Genomic DNA, 20,889 nt, shown 5'->3' on the forward strand with positions numbered 1-20,889 from the left:
TTAATTATAAATTTTAATATAAAAAAAATTTAAATAATACTTTCAAATTATTTAAAAACTTTCAAACTAATTCGTTAAATGGGCCGTTTATCCTAGTTTACCACAAAACTGATCAATTTCGTGAAAAATCCCAGTCCTATTTGGCAAAATCGGATATGTTACGTCTCACGTTTATACGATCGAATAACTTGATTATCGTGGCGCATATTCGTAAAAGTTGGCAACGATCTTTGAGGATAAATCGAGCACGGCGTCCAGTGACTCTCGCTAAAATTACATACCGCTGCGTGTAACATGGTATTTCGAGAAGACCTATCACAACATTAATTGACACTGGCACGCGACACTTTTTTAACTAATCATTCTATTTTCCTAATACTGTGAAAAATCAACCACAATGATCAATACACGTGGATATATATACATGTATGAAAATATGCAAATAGATTAAAATCAGTTTTCATAATAAGCATAAAAACGTGTAATCTATGCGAAACTTACAAGATATCCAGAATAAATGATAGAGTCCAATTTTACGAGCAAAAATTAATTTAAAAAAATAAATTTTTTTTGTTTAAGACGTTGTTTTTGAATAAATTGAAATTGAAATTTTTTTTTCAAATGTAAGTGAATTTGGCGAATTTCCAAATGGATAATAATGAATTATTTATAAGAAGTTATTCTACATATGGAAATAAGTAAAAAGTATAGAATGAAATTGAATTGTTTAAATCATTTTTAAAAAAAATGAATATATACATTAAGATGGAATGAAACATAGGACTAAAATTCTCTTCAATTATATATAATTTTTTACAGACAAAAAATAATTTCTAATATTCAATAAAAATAATTAATTTTTTAAAATGTTATAAATCACTCATTGCAATATTATTTTCATCAATTTAAGTTCAAATTTTTGTTCAATAATAAAATTTATCATAGTTTTCTTTTTGTATTTAAAAAATAATGTTTTCTTTTTAATAATTTTAAAAGAAGAAATTTAAATTAAGTTTGGAATAGATTAAAGAAAATTATAATTATATTTTGCAAGAATTTGGTTATTTATAATGTAATTATTATTTTATATATTCAATTTGAAATATTAATATTAATTCATAATATAATAAGAAAAAATATTGTAATTAATAATATAAAAATAAGAATTACAGTATCAAAAATATACTTAAAAATAAGTTTTAAAAAATTAAAAAATTAAAAACTTCATTTAATTTTATAGAAATAATATTTCGCAAAATAATATTTATAGAAATAATATCAAATCTGAGGAATTGAAGACAAATTGTTTTTTTAATATTAAAAAATAAAATCAATTTTGATTTTTTTATTCCATCTTAATATATCATCTTGATATCCAAAAAATAATCAGATTGTCTTCTCGTTGAATTTTCAAATTTAATTTTCTTTAAAACTAATTAATTTCTTATTCTTTCTATATTTTTAATTTTTTTTTTTTTTTTACATAAAATAAATTTCTGCCAATTTCTCATATCTTCAGAAAAGAAATTTTTAACAACAGAAATTAATTTTATTCGTTATTTTTTCATTTTTGCATATATTTCATTTTGTGATATCCATCATGAGACACTCTATGTACAATTTCTCGTGACACTTGTTCAAATAAGAAATTGAACATGACGTAATATCCTATCTTTTCGATAGGAATAATCACCGATAATCACAAATTCAAAAGTAGTTCGCATACTACATAAAGGATAAGTCGTCAGCGTATTGTCTCGATAAAGCAAGAACGCGTTAATAATAACGAGCATTCGTTCGAAATTCGTTCGAAAACGAAAAGAGACGAATGAATATACAGGGTGTTAATATTCATAGCACATTTAAATAGTCGATTCTGGAAACCAAAACACATTTGTATAAAAATAATCGGTTTAACACTTATTATTATTAAATTGTAATTTATGAAGTGAGACGAAGATAAAAACGACAATGAAATTGAACTTCAATTGCAATATAATAAATAATATTATATATAATAATAAACAAGCCTCAATCAACATATTTTTATATACCAACATTTTTGTATTTATTTTGGCCTCTAAAATTGATCCTCTAAAGGTGTCTCGAGAATATATTAACACCCTGTATGTATATACAGAGATAGAAACACCTTCAGAGGGTCGATTATAGAAGCCAAAACAAACACAAAAGTTTGTATACGAGAATGTAGGTTGAGGCTTATTTATTGAGTTATAAACAACTTAAATTCGCGTTAAATGAAGCAAAGTGGAAATAGAGTGCAACAACGATGTAACGGAGAGTCTCACTCTATTTCCGTCTCGCTTCGTCTAACTTCTTCAATTGCTATATAACTTATTTATTTATTAAATCAAATTGCTTATAACTTATTTATTCTCTATATCAACTTTTATGTTTGTTTTGGCTTCTAAAATCGGCCCTCCAAACGATGTCCAACGAATATCTTATGTATTAATATCTTTATGTATGTATATGTATTTCATCAATCATGACACAACAGAAAAAAAATGTTTCGACGCAGAATTTCAAGGGAGTGAGATTGAATGCGAGTGGAGTACAATCGGTCTATAAATAAGAGCACCAGAGCAGCTTTTACGCAATATGTCAACGATAAGGATAAGAACGTTGCTTTCGTAGACTGTTCTCTGCACTCTTAAAGGTGGATATTCATTTGTTTCTTTTGTGCGTACCGTATCACTATTGCGTATCAGCGTGGAGAAAAAGAGTTTGAATTTGCTTTTGAACGGCTCCAATAATCGATCGAAAGGAAATTCGATGGAGAAAGTGTGCTCATCATACAAAAAGTCAAAATATAAAATCTTAATTTCAGGAATACTTAAAAAATACAAATCTTATGCATAATTTATTAAATTTTTCGATCGACGATCAGTAATAAATATAATAATGATATTATATTAAAATAAATAATTAAATAAGCTTATTGTATTTTAATGGTATTGAAAGAAGAAATATAAAAGGAAATTTGTGCTAATGTTTTTAATGTGTATTGAATTTGAGATTGAATTGAACAATATTTTTATCCATGAAGAGAATTTCTCATTCATGTGATAGATATCATTATGATAGATTGTAGAATAATGATTTTTGGATTGTTATAAAATGGAACATTTTTAACAATTTTTTCATACGTATTTCATATGTATTTGCAAACAAAAATTTTTTTTCATTTCTTAAATATTCCAATAGATAACCAATAAATAATAGATGTTATTAAGATTCTATTATTTCTATCACTCTAACTTCAATATTTTGGTTCAGCCAAGAATTATTTTATATTTTATTTTTGCATTTCGCAGATTTGAAGGAAGAGAAATTCTATATATATTCTAGTAATCTTTTCTTGTAAATATAGAAAATTAAAATGGATGATTATATGCAAAATAGAATAAGAAAAGATTGTTTAAAATCTTATCAACATATTTAAAAATTATCAAAATCGGTGAGAAAGATCTTTTCTAGATAATTATTCAATATACATTAATCAAATAATAGTAGTAAATTGAGATTTATATCTGTCAACATAAATTTCCGAAATTAAAATTTTCTATTCATTCTAATCTACATCACAGTTTTTTAAATATTCATATCCTGTACCAATATTTTTTTGAAAAAATATTCACACGTTTCACTGTCACGTGTCAAAACTTATTATTACGAAGATATGAATACGGATCGATTTTTCATCAACATTTCACGCCATCAAACAAATGATATACAGTATATCCTGTTTAATTGAAAACACTCAAATATTTGGAAAAATACACAGACGCCCGACAATTATTTTTCATTTTTTCATTTTCTTTTTTTTTTTTTTTTATAGTATCCGACATTATTGTTTTATATGCATTTGTTATTTTTGTTTTTAATTCAATTGTCGATAGTATGGACAAGTGTATTAAATATCGTTTGCTTTAAAGAATCGTAAAAAAAAAAAAAAAAAAAAATTACAATATGCCGACGGCACATCAAATTTTAAAATTCATATCTCGATAACAGTGATGCAAGAGACGTGTATTTATAGTGTTTCGAAAACATCTGAATGTCAGTTACGAGAATGTAATAAAAAATGGAGGTATCCATTTAAAAATTGTAATGTCACCTGTAGTTTCAATGTCAGCATCAAGATCAAATAGATAAAAGCATATCTCTCTCAATACCATACAAATTTTGTCTGAAACATTTTTTCATATTACTCATATTTTTTTCAGATATTATAGTGTTTCCAGTTAAACGAAACATATATATATATATATATATATGTATATATGTGTATGTATGTGTATGTGATATATAACTGAATCTATTTGATTCATTATTTGCTGCTTATTTTTGTCGTTGACGATTATGCCTAACCAACTCTGTTTTGATACGAATATGTAGAAATAATATAGATAGAAAACCACATCATATCATCATGGATGACATGCAACGAGTACAGAGTAGATTAATTTTACAAATGTTTAATTTTTTTTAAATAATTTCAAAAATATTTTTTAATTTTTTTTTCATAATTAGATAAATAATCGAACAATTCCTATGATAAATTATTTTATTTATTTTTATTTATTTTTCAATTGCTTTTTCTTAATCAATGTAAATTGCACATGTATGGAAATGAAAACAGAATATAAAAATGACTTTTAATAATATTCATTGCAATATTCGATTTAGAAAAATAGATACTCAGTTTTTTACGAAAAATCAATATATCTATTTAGAATATTTTAAAATAGAATAGTAGTAATTCATGATGTTGTAATTAATTCTGGAAAAATTTATAAATTTAAAAATTTCCAATAAAAATTGATTACTTTTATTAATTGTATTATTCCATTTTATTATTTATTAATTAATTATATTACTTTTTCAAATGTGATTTGATTATGATTATCATCAAGAATTAAATATTTTTGTGTTTTAGAAATATGAATGTGTATAGGAAAAAGCGAGATCAAAATAATACTTTGACTTATGATAATTCTACGTTTATAAACTAATATATTTATAAACGTAATAGAAATTATTACATAACAATTTTACATATTTATGACATATAACAATCTAAATATTTATTAAATAAAATTGTTTCATTCTATAATGAATAATAAAAAAATTATTGATATAAATTGGAAGCTGGAAAAAATGATACAATCTGATCATAGGTCAATTATAATATAATTTCAGTTTTCAAAATATCTACATGTTTGAAATAAATGATTATTGCATCTATTTTTTTTTTAATAGACAATCAAAGCAATAATATTTCTTTCCAGTTATTATGTTACTTTTAACCTTGACCATTGATATTACAATCAATCACGTTTTTCAATTTAAATCACTTTTATAAAAGGTCAGATTAGAAAAAAGAAAAAAACATATTTATACAAAGAATATTATATTGAAATTATGTATAAAATTTCAAACTTTAAGCAAGAATTATTTTACAATATTGAATGATTAAAAATAATTCATTGAATGATCAAAATAATTAAATGATGATAAAGAAATTTATTCAAAAAGTCAAAATAAAAATAGTGTTTTCGCGATCTTATATAATGCAAAAGATTAAAAGATTATGATTGAAAATCATATATTTAGAATTATGGTTATGATACTTCCTGTATTATTGAAAACATAGTTTCAACCTCGTGCTCTTCCCTATCATATTGACACTTATATATAAAATTGTTTTCGAATGAATTAAATAGCTAATATTATAAAAAAATGCGAATAGTTCCTATGTAATTGAAATTAAATTCAATTCTGTATTGTAATTTCGATGATCTCACCTATGATTTTCTATATCTGAGATTAAGCATATTTCATTCTCGTACAAACGTAATATGGATAAATGAAATTTTATTATAGATCGAAATACCTATTTTATACGTCTTCCAAATGTAAACTTTTCTCCTAAATTAATAATCTCAATATTTCAATGATGCGTCGAAGTATCATCGACGAACAGAAAAAGAGAATTCGAGAAGATATGTTATGATGTTAAAACGACATATCATCTGCCGGTCCAGCAAATTGAGAAAAAGAATTGAAGAAAATAGTATGGAAATAACTTTATGTTTAGTTTTGTATAATCGCAAGGTCGTAACACGCTGCGTCAGGAGCGCAAAACTGCCGATATTTTGCACTATCATTCTTTCCACGTTTCCGATTCTAATTTTTCGAGGCAAAAGGTAAATTTACAAAAACGTTCAAATCCTAACACGAAGAAAATATTTAAAAGCCTGAAACGATTGGTAAATGACTTGCAACATTGGACAAAATTGTAAGTTATAATTATTTCGATCGATAAACAATGATTGAAAATAATATATTGTAAATATTTTTTATTTTTATATTTATTTAATATATCTGTTATTCATAATTTTAGATTATAATAAGATTTTTTTTATTACAATATAAAAAAATAAACATTAAATATATAAAAATATTTAAGATTTTCATCGAATTTGAAGGAATATTATGTCTAATAATTTATTATTTATTTATTTTTTATTATAAAAATAATTCTATTATGATTTGCAAATGATAAAAGTTAAATAATAAATATTTGCAAATTTCCATTATTTATTGATCAAAATAATTATAAAAGAGTAGTGAGATTACAATTTTGTCCGATATTATACATATATATAATGGTAATTCGCGCGTAATATTTTTTTAAGTGATGTAAGATTAAATTTTCAAATGGAAGTGACAATTTGATGATTAATTATTCGTTCAATATTAAACGAGTGTAAAAGTTTTGTTTCATTTCACGTAATAGAATTAATAATCGATGTAATATCTTTATCTTTTTTTTTCGCAGTGAGTCATATATGACTCTTTATCAGTGCCGTTTCTAGCGAAGGTGCAATAGGTACCCCTACATCTTGACGACCAGAATCAGGATCGTTTATTATATATCGTATAAAATTTTGACTAATAAATATATCATCATTTATAGAAAAATTTTTGACAAATCTCTATTGATTATCAGAAAAAGCAAAAAGCATAAATTTGTGACAAATTCATTTTATTTTTATTAAATGAAAAATTCATTACTTTCATGAATAATACGATATAAATTGTCCTTGTTATGTATTAGTTTTGTATTTGTTATATAAAATGTATTTTAAAAAGAAATATTTATTTTTTTTAAAGATCTTTGTTTTATTTTATGGAAATAAAAATTAAAGAATATTTATTTTGCATGATAACGGTTTAAAATTATGTATATTTAGATATAAAATATTAATTTATATATTAAATTTTTAATTAAATAATAAACTAAAAACAGTAATTTTTATATCTAGGCAACCAATAATCCAGAAACGGCACTGATATGCGAGCTCTAACTAATAAATTATATTATCAACAAAAGAAATTTCAATGAAACTTTGTGAATATGTAGAATATAATGGTATACTTTATACATAGAACAATTTTTTTTTAAATCACATTTTGAGAAAGTAAAATTAATCTTATTAATTAAAATTGTATTATTCTTCTTCTAACTTTCGTTTCTTTGAATATAACATTGTAATATTACAGATATAACAAAATTATAAAATGTAAAAATTACTATATTATATATTTTTCTACATACATACAAAACTTTCATTAAAATTAAAATTTTCAGATTAAACAAGTAAATTTCTACTTATAAAATAGTGTATACAGATTTTTCTGATTTTTCTGATGACTGTAACCATCTTATGTTAAATATATAAATATAAATTCTTTTTTTAGATAAGGATACCGGATGAACATAATTTTTTTATTCTGAACTTCATAGCATAACGATAAAATGATGTTTTATAGTGAAATCGAATTATAAAGTAAATATTAGGAGAAAAAATTAGAAAATTTAATCTTATTTCCTATTTAAAGTATAAATATATATATATATAAATTATTAATGATACATTTGATGCAAGAGAGGAATGGAATGATTTCTTATTAATTTCAATCAACAAATTAATATCTATCTCTTGTAAAGAATTATTAATCCTTAGAATCTATGAAATTTATAAATATTCTAATAATTACAGTCGTTTAAAAAGTGCTGTAATAACCTAATAAATAAAAATACATAAGATCAGGAGAATAAGAAGAAGATGTTCGACAACACATGTCCCTCATTCAAAGTTTTTAATCGCTTAGGCTTGAATAATCATGAGATTATTTCAAGTAAATATATTTTCAATTGATAATATGAAATAAATAAAAAATCACCATTTTATATTATATTTTATATATATAATCATAGATAGTTACTATTTAGAATTAATTTTTATTTAAGGCCATCATAATTATTAAAAAACATTTATAGATAATGCAAAAAGTTCTTCTACTTATTTAATGTTCTATTTTTATAATATTTGCTTTTAACGAAAAACTATAGTGGAAATTTAGTAATTAGAAAATGGAGAGAAAATTAATAGAAATGGATATTAAGCGCGAAAAACGAGTTTCATTGCCTATTATACTAAGGTGGCATCAAAATTTCGACAATAAGGACAAAACGCAACTTACGTTATGAAAAAATGTGTCCGCTGGTTTTGGTACGTTATTATCACCTGTAAACAAAGAAAATAATTGTCAGGATACAACGAACTCTTGTCCGTTCTTTTTTTTTTTTTTTTCTTTCTCTTCCTCGGTCGTTCCACCTTTCAGGATGGATTGACCCGATGGAGGACGCGAAAAAATTCGGAAGAACGCGCAATATTAATTAATCCATTAAGGCCAAGTGTTACATTAATCCGACATTTCATTTATAATTCTGTTTGCTTCTAATTCAATAATCATATCATTTTTTTTTTTTAAATGAGAATTATACAATTTTAAAAATTTATTTAATATTTTTTTTATCCTTTCTTCTTTTATACAAAGTATATAAAAATTCCATTTATATTATGAAATTAAAAACGAATCGTGGAAACATCTTTTGTGCCGTTATTTTGTAAAATAAACTTCTACTATCCAATTATGGAGGGAAGCAGTATTTACTTTAGAAGGATGCAAATTCGTAACAAATTTATATAAATTTTTAGATACTAACATTTTAAAGAGCTTTATAATTAGTTACTATTATTTTTATTGTATCTACTAAGTTTTGTCCAAAGGCAATGTTTGAATGCTTTTTTTTTAATATTTTTAGCAAAATATTATGTTACTCTTAGCATCAAAGTAAGTAAGTATAAATAAGACATAAAATATTAATAACTATTTAAAAATATTAAAAAAACTCATTTTATATTTTTTTATAATTATTGCATTTTTCTATAACTATATTTCTTGGATAGATATTATATTTATTTATATATTTTCGCAAAACATTATGAAAAACTTTATTAATTATACTTAGAAACATTTTAAAACCGAAAAATCAGATAAATGTTTCATTTTAACAAAATTATTGTTTAAAAAAGCTGTTTTAATTTATATTTATTACATTTATATTTATACAATTTATATTTATTACGAACTTACTTAATTTTAAGCACAAACTTATTAACGATTAACATTAATATATAAATTTGATTTTCAATTATCGTTACTTGTAAATATTTTGTTTAATATTTCTTTTTTCATATAATTATAAATCATATAAAATTTTAAAAAATTAAAAAATTAAACTATAAATATGCAGCATATGATAAACCATATTTTTCTTTAAAATAAGAATTTCTTTTTAAATTTAACTTAATATATTTTTTATATCTTGATACAACAACACACAAATATAACATTACACATTATTCTTATTTCTTGATGCTTAATGAATCAAACTAGATGTTATATTAAGATTAAAAAATAATAAAACAAGCGATTAATTATCGATATATTATATTGTAATCATAATTCTATGCATCGATATTTTAAATGAATTTTTTATTAATTGATTTTATTAATATTCCGATGATTTATGAACAAAAATATGTTTTTTCGACAGATATTAAATTATATGTGCAATGATATGTGTAAAAAATTGCATTATTTTGCCAATTTAATGGCAAAAGGAAATTTCAGCCTGAACGCTGATCCTCGTTTGACACTGATTCGTTTCCTATCTTCGATAGGTAAACGGATAAATTCACCGCTCGTGTATTTACGCGATTCCCTTGATTCCATCATAAACATCTACCCTGTATCGCGTCTCGATCAAAATATAAACGTTACTAATCGCGGCCAATTAGCATTTGACAGTCCCTCTAATTCCGTTTACAAACAGACGATATATTTAAATCGTAGCGCAACACATAGGCATCGAAGGATGGAACATATGCTCGTGTACCGGACAAAGAGCGAAGATAAAGATATAAGGGGGGGCGGAGAAAGATGGAGAATCGAATGACTAAACGCGACTCACCTAGAAGCATCTGTTCCAATTTACGGCGATCAACACGAAATCTTTCCTGCAGCAGGTCATCCGGATTTCCGATGCCAAGCACGGCCGCGATGTCGCACAACTCGTCACGACTTTCGAAGCCAGATTTTCCGGAAATACTAGTCGTCATTGTGCCCTCCGATGTCTCGGACATCGTCTCCATCGCTCTTCTCTCGTTTTGTATCACCTCGTCGGGTCTCATCTTGTCCAAATTCTTCGATCTCGCCTCTCTCCAATTCAAATTCTATCCTGCGGAAACAAAATAAGGAACGGAACGGATTTAATTAACTACCAACGCCCAATAACGCGATTCGTAGCCACGATACGCCACGATCAAGGACAATGGTATTTCGAGGGCAGCGAAAAATAAGGAGAATATCACGCATGCAATGTCGACATGTATTTCCTTGAAAAAAAGAAGAGAAAGAAGAAGAAGAAGAAGAAGAAAGAGAAAAAGAACGGTAATCACACGCGTGTTCATCAACACGCGACGCGTCGATAATGCGAATGTCATATAGTTATTGAACGCGTGTAGCCGAGCACGTCAACCCCCCACGTTTATCTAACTATTTTACGCTTGTCTCGCTTTCTCGCCGACTATCTTTCCAATTATCTAACCCTGATTCCCGAATCGGCGCGTCGTCGTCGTCGTCGTTGTCGTCGCCGTCGTCGTCGTCGTCTTCGTTTTTTCTCTTTTTCCTCCGCGTGTTCCGTTCGCGTGGGTCGCCGCGACCATCCAGGGCCGACGATTATGGGACGCTTGTTGCCGGCACCGAGCGCGTAAATAGCCAAAGGGATAACGGTGAGTGTAGCGCCACCGGCCGATTTCTCGGAATTCGCGGCGGATTTCGTGGAAGAGGCTCGGCCAATCGACCAATCGGAACGGTAACAGCCCGATGATTCACTCGACTTGTGGTTTTTCTTAACCCCGCCTCCCCTCCGCCGACACGAGGCCGAGGGACCACCTCTGTCATCTACCTTCCCCCTGCCGATCCTCCCCTCTCTCGTTTCCACGACACCTGTTGTGCCAACGAACGCGCTCGGCTGCAAAAAATTGTTTTCGCCAACGCGCGATGTGTCGCGTGTACGTGACTTTGCCAACCTGGCCCGACATCGACAAACACAATTTATGTATCTCTCATACGACTTTCGCGTATTGTATCCTTTGCGTAACCTATCCGGTGGCTTGCACCGGTTCACGATGGATCACGGTTGGAAGGCCGCGCGACAATCGAAACCGTTACGCTCGATCGAACTTGGCCGCGTATCACGAAAAATGACGACGAGAGACCGATAGGGGATCGATTTTCACTCGGTATCACTCGATTCCACGTTTCCTCCGTCCGGGCTTCCGTTCGCCTCGCGTCAAGAGAAATTCGAAACGTTTACCGAATCATTTTATTCGGGTGAACGAGTTAATAGATCGAGAATCCTTGATGAGATCGGAAAATTCTATTCCATTGATCGTCCAACGAACTCACGTACACAGGAACGTACTCGGTTTTATTTTCTTTTAGGGGACTTTCGACTCGTTGAAAATCCAAAGCTTGACCGGCCGAGACAGGACGATGGGACGTTTAACGATTTTATTGCGGAGACGAAGACGACGGAAAGACGATCGCAACGACGAGATGACCAACGAGGAAGCGATGCGACGACGGCACAGTCTTTCACCACCTGCTTCCTACGACCGTTACCTTGATACCGTCGCGATGGACTGGGTCAAAGAGGATCTCGTCTCTGTTGTCGACACCGGTTAATACCGATCCTCGCCGATCAATGCCGATTCATCGTCTATCGTTTGTACCTGCTCTAGAGGACGTCTACCAAAATTTCATCCAGTTTTTCGTTTTCTAATTCGCCAATCAACCCTCATGGAAAAACAACTCGAATATCTTTCATTTCTTTACCTCTTTTGTGTTTTCCTTTATATATGTAAATATATATATATATATATATATATATATATATATATATGTATATATTTATATAATTTAATAAATGTAGGACATTTTTCTTTCTTTTTTTTTTTTGATTTTTATGTAAAAATCAAATCTAATTTACAATAAATCTTCTTTTCTATCCTTTTTTAAGAGGATTCAACAAAAAATGTATTGCTATTTATCTATTGCATCATATCAATTTTTGTGATATAATGATTAATTTTTGATCCATTAGAATTAGAAAATAAAACTTAGATAAATTTAGATCTAATCTGATATTTAGATAATCTGATATAGATTACTATTTATTTATCGTACTATTCCTATATTCAAAAGGTGAAATACTTATCATAAATTGAATCATTTATATTTCCATGTGACTTTTGAAATGATTGTTCGCTACGATTCGTCAAGAATCAATTGTGGCTAATTACATAGAGTATTATAAAATGTTCGTTATAAGATATTCTACGCAGTCGTTTACGAAAAACGTCTTGTCTCAAACGGTCTGTCGTAACCATTAGAAATCTTATATCTCACAAAAAATTAACTGATATACATTTATAATCGTTATTATATTATCGTTATAGTATTTTATATTAATTCTTTTTGTAAGCAATTACATGTCGATTTTAAAGCAAATAAAAGAATAGTCGATCATAAAAGCTTTCGTATTTATAACCATCTATTATTATTCATATAGTTTATTTCTTCGAATCAAATTTATTTTATTTCACAAATACATTATTTTCTTTAACGAGTTTCTTAACTTTTATGTTCAAATATATCTTTTTTTTCTCTTTGGTTATTTTTATTTTGCTAAAAAATCTTTTAAAAGATTTTGAAAAATTCAAAGATTTAAATGTCTTAAAAGATTTCAAATCTGTCCTTTATCCTTAAATCTTGGTGCGTTGAGTATCGGGCTTGCATTTACCATTTTCAATGATTGTTTTTACACCGGAAAACATAATATAAAAAGATTTATATTTAATATTTTTGAAATTTGATTTGCAAAATTCTTTTATATACGATTTTTTTTAGAATAAATAAATATGTATATAATTTTAAATTTTGATCAGCCGCGAAATAACTACATTGCTCGTTGTATAATTTTCCGCAAGAGGTCACTTATGCGCCATTGTAGCTCGATCCAGCAATGAAAGTTGATTTTGCTACAAGATGGCGTGCAAATATAGATATATTTTGTTTTTAGTTTGAAGAGTTGTGTCACGTATCGTTTATCTATTATCAAATTTTACAATCTTATCTTAATCTAAAATAATAAATTATATGATAAAAAGAATTTAAAAAATTATATTTTAGTAATTTTTCTTTTCATTTTTTGATTCATCAAAATGAAAAATAATATATATATAAATGGAAATGAATGATAACCTAAAATTTTGCAAACAATTCCAAAGAATTTATATACAAAATGCTTCAGACGTTACGTGAACGTTCGCAAAAACGCAAGAAATTACTTGCTCAAACGGTGAGAACAATTCCAACCTGATTTTGTGTTGTTGAGGTTATGATCATTCAAATCAAAAGAGTTTATAAAAGATATGAATTTATTTCTTTTACTTAGCTAGGTGTTTCGAGTGTGGACGAATTACGACAAATTCTCGGAACAGATGTCAATGATACGCAGAAGAAAAAATTAAAATCGGTGGCAGAAAAGTCGGAAAATGGAGTAAAAGATTCGAAAAACGAGGTGGTTACGACCGATGAAATCGTTTACAAAGACTCGTCGACGTTTTTAAAGGTAAGCAAATCTGTGTTTATATTGAAAGAAATCGAATTACAATCGAAAGTATTTATATATTATTATTTAAGGGAACACAATCATCAAATCCGCATAATGATTACTGTCAACACTTCATCGATACGGGTCAACGACCGCAGAATTTTATTAGGGATGTGGGTTTGGCGGATAGATTCGAAGAATATCCGAAATTACGGGAATTGATTAAATTAAAGGACGATTTAATTGCGGAAACTGCAACGCCACCCATGTATCTTAAAACTGATTTGCTCTCATACAATTTGAAAGAATTGAATTGCAAATTTGATGTAATTTTAATTGAGCCTCCGTTGGAAGAATATCAACGCACCTGTGGCGCTACAAACGTACAACTTTGGAATTGGGACCAGGTTAATAAAGATCGTAGTTTATATAGATATCGCGAAATAATTCTGCCCTTTTTAATTAAAATTCAAACACATTTTTATTTTTTAAGATATATTGCAATATTTGAAATTTCCTTTTGCCTTTTAAGTAAAATCAGAAAATTTATACAAATTTTATAGAAATCTAGAATTAACTTAATTCTGATATCAATTCTAATATTAATATAAAAATGGTAAAGCTTCAAATTTCTCGAATATTTCGGATATTTCGGAATTCTAGGACATTTTAATTAATTGTTATTTAATAAAGGCAGAATTCTGTAAATATTCGTAGTGCTTGTATTAAAAACAATCGACATTTGTAGATAATGGAATTAGATATCGGCGAAGTAGCGGCTAATCGAAGTTTCGTATTTCTCTGGTGCGGCAGTAGCGATGGATTAGACATGGGACGCTTTTGTCTTCGAAAATGGGGTTTCAGACGATGCGAAGATATATGCTGGATTCGAACCAATATCAATAATCCAGGACACAGTAAAAATTTGGACAGCAAAGCCGTTCTTCAAAGAACGAAAGAACATTGTCTGATGGGTATCAAGGGAACTGTTAGACGATCCACAGATGGAGATTTTATTCATGCCAATGTCGATATCGATCTGATTATTTCAGAGGAGCCCGAGTATGGTTCTATAGAAAAGCCTGTCGAGATTTTTCATATAATAGAACATTTTTGTCTTGGTAGACGACGGTGAGAAGATTGAAATATACATTGAAATATATATATATATTCATGATAAAAAGCAATATATTAAAATTTGTTAATCAATAAATTTTTCACGTTTTATATAGATTGCACTTGTTCGGTCGAGACACCACTATTCGACCAGGATGGCTTACTGTTGGACCCGAGCTAACTAACACGAATTTTAACGCAGATCTTTATAGTAGTTATTTTGCCAATGGACAAATCACTACTGGTTGTACCGAACGTATCGAAGCTCTTAGACCAAAGTCACCACCACCTAAGGGAAAAGTTGCAGGTCGAGGTAGAGGCGGTTTTAATCGAGGACGAGGCAGAGGAAGGTAAAACGGCCGCGCTGATGCTCGTGTTTCAACTCCTTTCTTCAAATAATAATCATCTGTATACATCAAACATTACCATATATTGGCAATCCGATATTTTTTTTGTTAAAAAATTCGGAGAAAACTACATCAAGAGAACTTGTACTTTTGTAATCTACGATATTCTTTCTTATATATTGTGATATCTTATAATTTGTTTTGAATACACTGCGTTACCGAATATTCCAATTCTTTCCAATTACGTGTAAATATGTATAGTTACACAACATATCGAATATTATCGAAATTAAACTCGCACTCTTTTTTTTTTTTCATTTCAATTTGGATAGTATTTGGAATATTTTGTGACGCAGATACAATATATTTGAAATAAAGTTCAGTCGAATCGATAATCAAGAATATTAATTCAATTTTTACGTCTATTTGCGCGTATAGATCGCTTAAGAATACATCGATCGATTACCTTTTTCGCAAATGTTAGAAAAGAGCGACGAAACAACGGCACAATTTGTCGCAAACACTTATTAATTTCGACTAATTACTTAACAACAACAATATAAAATATCTTAAGTATACGCATTCTTAAAAAGCAAACGCGGTTATTTCGAAACGGTTTGAGATCCGGTCGTGTTACTTTGTACTTTGTGTCTTGAAAATATTAAAATTTCTATAAATACAACTTATATACGATAGCTACATTTACAGCTTTTATATGATCCGCGGAAACTTACGAACAAATTTCTTGGCCCCAGTAAAGCTTCGAGTAGTATAGAATACGTTCAATGGATGGTTCGCGAATCATCTTTTATATTTCATCTTTCTTCATATCTAAAACTGTACACACTCACTTTAGACGAAACGAAGAGGAACCGATCATGCTTGACGATCAATCTACGAAGTTAGTTTATCAATCTTTCAAGTTATACGTAGATTTTATACATGTTATCGAACAACGTTGACACATCCTTGAAAATTTCGTGAAGCATATTATCGCACGTTAATTCGTATAATTCGCAAACGTATATTCGGTGAATATAATAAAAAAGAAAATCAAATTATCTTGTCAAATTATCAATAATAAATAATACAAAATATTTGAAATACTAATACGACGTTATGAAAAAACTTTCGAAGACCGAATATATTCTTATCTATTTTTATAAATATATGAAAATTAATCGATAAACTGGTTATTGATTCTGATCATTGAAATTTGATGGGGAAAAAAAAAAAAAAAAAAAAAAAAGACTTTGCGGGATAATAATAAACTTATCGTTCGAATAAAATTACCAAAAGAAGAAAATAACACGCTACTTAAAGACAATCATTATTGATATGAATAAAAATATGAATGACGAAAATATATCGTCAACATATATGATATAAAATATATATTTCGTTCGAATTAATAACTAGAAACGAATATTTATAAATTAAAATCAATCAATAATACAGCATCGGTCGTTGAAAGTATAAATTGCAAAATGAAATCATTAAATCGTCATTAAAAATCGAATCACTCATTTTTTTTCATACAATTTTTCATAAATCTCAATTCACCGGAGATGATTACTTTTTTTCTATCTTTTCTAAAGATCATAAACATTCAATATACGTTATTAAAGAAACATTTTATGAGTGATAAAATCATAAGCAAAAGAAAGAGAGAGAGAGAGAGAGAGAGAAGAGAGAGAATGAAAAAAAAATCGCAAAAAGTAGGAAATTCTAACAGCAATTAAGAATATGGATATGTAACGTGTAGTAATGAACTGGCAGGCACAGGCGAAACTCGTTGATTATATACTGATCGATTCATTTATGAGCAAATGATGAATTGTAGTCGGATGGACCGTTTTTGAGTGAAGTTTAGCTCTGATCTGTCTCCATTGGTCTACAGTTTCAAAGTCACAAATAGGTCGACTCCCCTGCAAGCAGAGTCAAGGTAAATTTCGTGAAAACTTGATGTTATGCATATATAATTATATTATAGGGAATACAAACTCAAAGTCGCGTCGAATATGAAATATGCGTACCTGTGTAAAAAAATGTTAATTTCTGTGAATGCGATTGGCAAGGTTCTCGATTTTCCCCATTTCCTATTGTATGCATGGTGTCTCCTAGCGTATTTCATAGGAACAAACAAAAATCATCGTTAAAAACAATAAACTCGCGTTTTCGTGTGAAATTCAAAAAAGGAAAAGAATAAAGAAAAATAAAAAAGATATGAAAAAAAAAAAAATAAGGAGACGAACAGGGGGAAGAGAAAAATTTCTTCTCCGTATTCGATATTTAAAAAAAAAAAAAAAAAAAAAAAAAGAAAAGAAGATAATTGGAGGATACGAAACTTGGAGAGTTGTATTTGTATACAATATCACAAAAAAAAATAATGCATCTTATTTATATTTTGAACATTCCGCATGAATCATATAAAAGTTAATTTTAAGAGATGGTCACTTATAAAACGATATTCCATGAGCTTCGTATGAGAAAAAATATGTCCGAGAAGCGTGTACGTTACAAGAAGTAACGATATGGTACATACGTATGCCACAATTATCGATACGTAAAAACGTATTTAGTAAGTTTACCTTCTTTCCTTAGTTTTAGAGGGTAAAAAACTGAGGTATCGCAACGATTGCTAGCGAGTCAACGTTTTAGTTCGGTGAACTATAGGTGCGATTAAAATAGCTCGAGCGAGGTAAATTTACTAATTCGTTCGAGATAATCCAAAACTCGCTACCCGATAACGCGAATATGTATACTTACATATATTTCGTTCGCTTTCGCGCTTTTTTCCATCACTGCACGCAAGCACACATACATACATACATATACGCGCACATTCTCTCTCTCTCTCTCTCTCTCTCTCTCTCTCTCTCTCTCTTTCTCCCTTTCTATTTTTTTTTCTATCATTCCATCAATCATAAAATTTAATCTCAATGACGAAAAGAAACTCGAATACAAGAATAAAGGTAGATTCTCAGACCGCGATCAAAATTACGCGTGTCAACGTATTTATTTACCGTACCGCAATTAATTCTACCAAACATTTTTATAACCTGACGATAGTTACGTTATATCAACGAACGACAAGATACGAACAAAAAGATGCACGAACGGACGATATAAGAAACGCCATAAGTTTTAGGTATCGCGACTGAAATCTATACAAATGATCTACTCGCTCAAAGTAGCGAAAGAGAGAAAGCGTTCTAATACGTTCTCCTTAGAGAAAACAAGCTTTTGCTGTATCATTTCATTGCGCATGCGGGCTCGATCGATCTTGAATTTTATTTCGTAGCGCACGCGCGCGCAGTTCATTCGATTTGTGTTATCATTCCAAGGATTGTATTATACAGAATGGTTCGTATTTCATGGTATAAACGAGGTCAGAGAGATTCTATGGCTCAAATTAAACGAAAATATAGAATAAAATTTTTTCACTTGACGTTTCGTTTTCGAGTAAATCAAGCTTGAAAAAGTTTCAAACACAAGTGAAATTATCTAATTCCTGATTGGATATGAACTGTTAATAAAGGATTATTTTAAATGTGAAAATAAATAGAAAATGTAGAATACATTTTTTTTTTCATTTAAAAATTAATTTTCAAAAAAATCGAATTTAAAAATTCATCGATTCCTTGATTATATTATATTCAATTTAGATTTTCTTACCAACTTTAAACAATTTTATTTGATAACTTGTATTTGAAAAATTATCAAATTTCTCCAAGGCAAACGCAAGAAAATTTTTACGCAATTTCATTATTCTTGATTTTCGTTTTATTTCGAATCATAAAGTCTCTCTGATGCTTGTGTTCCCATGAATTTCGGATCACTTTCTATAGAAGACGAGACTCGCTTATGGTTACGCATATAAGTGAACAGAAACAAAAGAAAAAGAATATCAGTGAAACTAGAAGAAACGCCAATTAAATCGATGCATGAAGACGATTGATTCTTCGTCATCATCATCATTGTCATCTAGTTGCACCGAGTTACACAGACTATCGTATCGCAACGTACAAGCTGAGTTAGAAAAGGACGGCGTCAGAAACGATACTTGTTGCGTTCTCGAAATTCTTTCGTGTATCTTCTTCAATCATTGGCTCGATCAAATGGACATTTATTTTATTCATTTAAAAAAAAAAAAAACCTAAAAAAATCAGCTTATTTCGCAAGTACTAAGAAAATAACGGTACTTTTTATTCGAATAAAATTTCCTTAAAAAAAATTTGATCTATATTACACGTTACGATGGTCGTAATTTTTTCTAAACCGCAAACATCGTGACGTTACATCGTGATCGGTTTTTTTTTGACCGCAACAAAGCAAAACCGCATATAACTTTCAAGTCCGATATTTACACCTCTCTCTCTCTTTCTCTTTCTCCTTCCTTCCCTTTTTCTCTCTCTTTCGCTCTTTCTCTCTTTGTTTTTTTCAATCTTGCTTTTACCGTGAAATTACATAAACGAACAAAGATCATAAATATTCGCGAGTAATCGATTTTCACGATTATCTCAGTGTAATATCTATTCGACGGCAAAGAGATTGCAATTTGCCGAGTAATGTTATACATTTCTAATTTTTTTTTTTTTCTTTTTTTTTCTTACACAATGCAAGTCGCAAACTTTTCATAAATATCTTTACCTTGAGCGAAAGTAAAGATTTTTATGCGGCCTGTGACGAATCACGAATCAGAATGAAACGTTACACGGCCAGATTTTTCGATAACTACATATGTATACTTATATGATACTCCGACGACTCAGGGACGATACATTATACATCACTCGCTCCTTTTCTTCGCGTTTTTTTCTCATCACTCTCTTTTTCTTTTATTCTCTTTCGCGCGCATTTATTTCGCGTTCGAGTTCCTTTGAACGAGATTTGATAAATATTTAATAAAAAAAGGATTTTCGCTCAAGTTATATACCGATTGTCATAGAAGAACATAATTTTACGTATTTTTTTTTTTTTTTTTTTTTTAGCTAGTACAGTGATGCAACATGTATCGATTCAATCGCTTTTACAGAGGAAAAGAAATTAATGTACAATTACGATAAACGTCGTCATCATTGAACGAGGAGAGTAAGTAATATGTTTGTCGTCGGCGATCGTCGTTACCAATGTTGTTATAACTCTTGCTTGAATATTGGCGTTACTGATGTTGTTCTTGTCGTTATCGTTCTTGTTGCTGTACTTATTGACTTATAATTTATTAACGTTACGAAAATAATCTTGTTTTTTTTTTTTACAGCATTATTCTCCCATCTGGATTCATAATCTATATAAACACAC

The 20,889-nt window shown here is 28.8% G+C and overlaps 2 protein-coding genes across 3 annotated transcripts in view; one reads left to right on the forward strand and one right to left on the reverse strand.

Moving 5' to 3' along the window:
• LOC122716344 (protein bicaudal C homolog 1-B) overlaps positions 1–20,889 on the reverse strand; it is a 52,062-nt gene that overhangs the window by 24,856 nt on the left and 6,317 nt on the right. For both annotated transcript variants that reach the window (XM_043939335.1, XM_043939336.1), the window contains exons 2-3: positions 10,415–10,681; positions 8,578–8,621 (exon numbers count right to left, since the gene is read on the reverse strand). In XM_043939335.1, the coding sequence (XP_043795270.1) occupies positions 8,578–8,621; positions 10,415–10,634 (264 nt within the window). In that variant the 5' untranslated portion in view covers positions 10,635–10,681. The remainder of the gene's footprint in view (positions 1–8,577; positions 8,622–10,414; positions 10,682–20,889) is intronic.
• On the forward strand, positions 13,575–16,769 carry LOC122716348 (N6-adenosine-methyltransferase non-catalytic subunit). The gene is made up of 5 exons (XM_043939353.1): positions 13,575–13,867; positions 13,964–14,140; positions 14,212–14,529; positions 14,871–15,253; positions 15,355–16,769. The coding sequence occupies exons 1-5, from the start codon at positions 13,811–13,813 to the stop codon at positions 15,590–15,592; spliced, it is 1,173 nt and encodes a 390-aa protein (XP_043795288.1). The 5' UTR covers positions 13,575–13,810; the 3' UTR covers positions 15,593–16,769.

Source organism: Apis laboriosa, unplaced genomic scaffold (genome assembly GCF_014066325.1).
Source record: "Apis laboriosa isolate Shangri-la unplaced genomic scaffold, ASM1406632v1 scaffold45_cov149, whole genome shotgun sequence".
NCBI classification, from domain to species: domain Eukaryota; kingdom Metazoa; phylum Arthropoda; class Insecta; order Hymenoptera; family Apidae; genus Apis; species Apis laboriosa.

Coding starts and splice junctions, on each gene's coding strand:
- LOC122716348 (XM_043939353.1), top strand. CDS start 13,811: ATGCTTCAGACGTTACGTGAACGTTCGCAAAAACGCAAGAAATTACTT. Junction 14,530..14,870: donor AACTTTGGAATTGGGACCAG/GTTAATAAAGAT, acceptor CGACATTTGTAG/ATAATGGAATTAGATATCGG. Junction 15,254..15,354: donor TTTTGTCTTGGTAGACGACG/GTGAGAAGATTG, acceptor CGTTTTATATAG/ATTGCACTTGTTCGGTCGAG.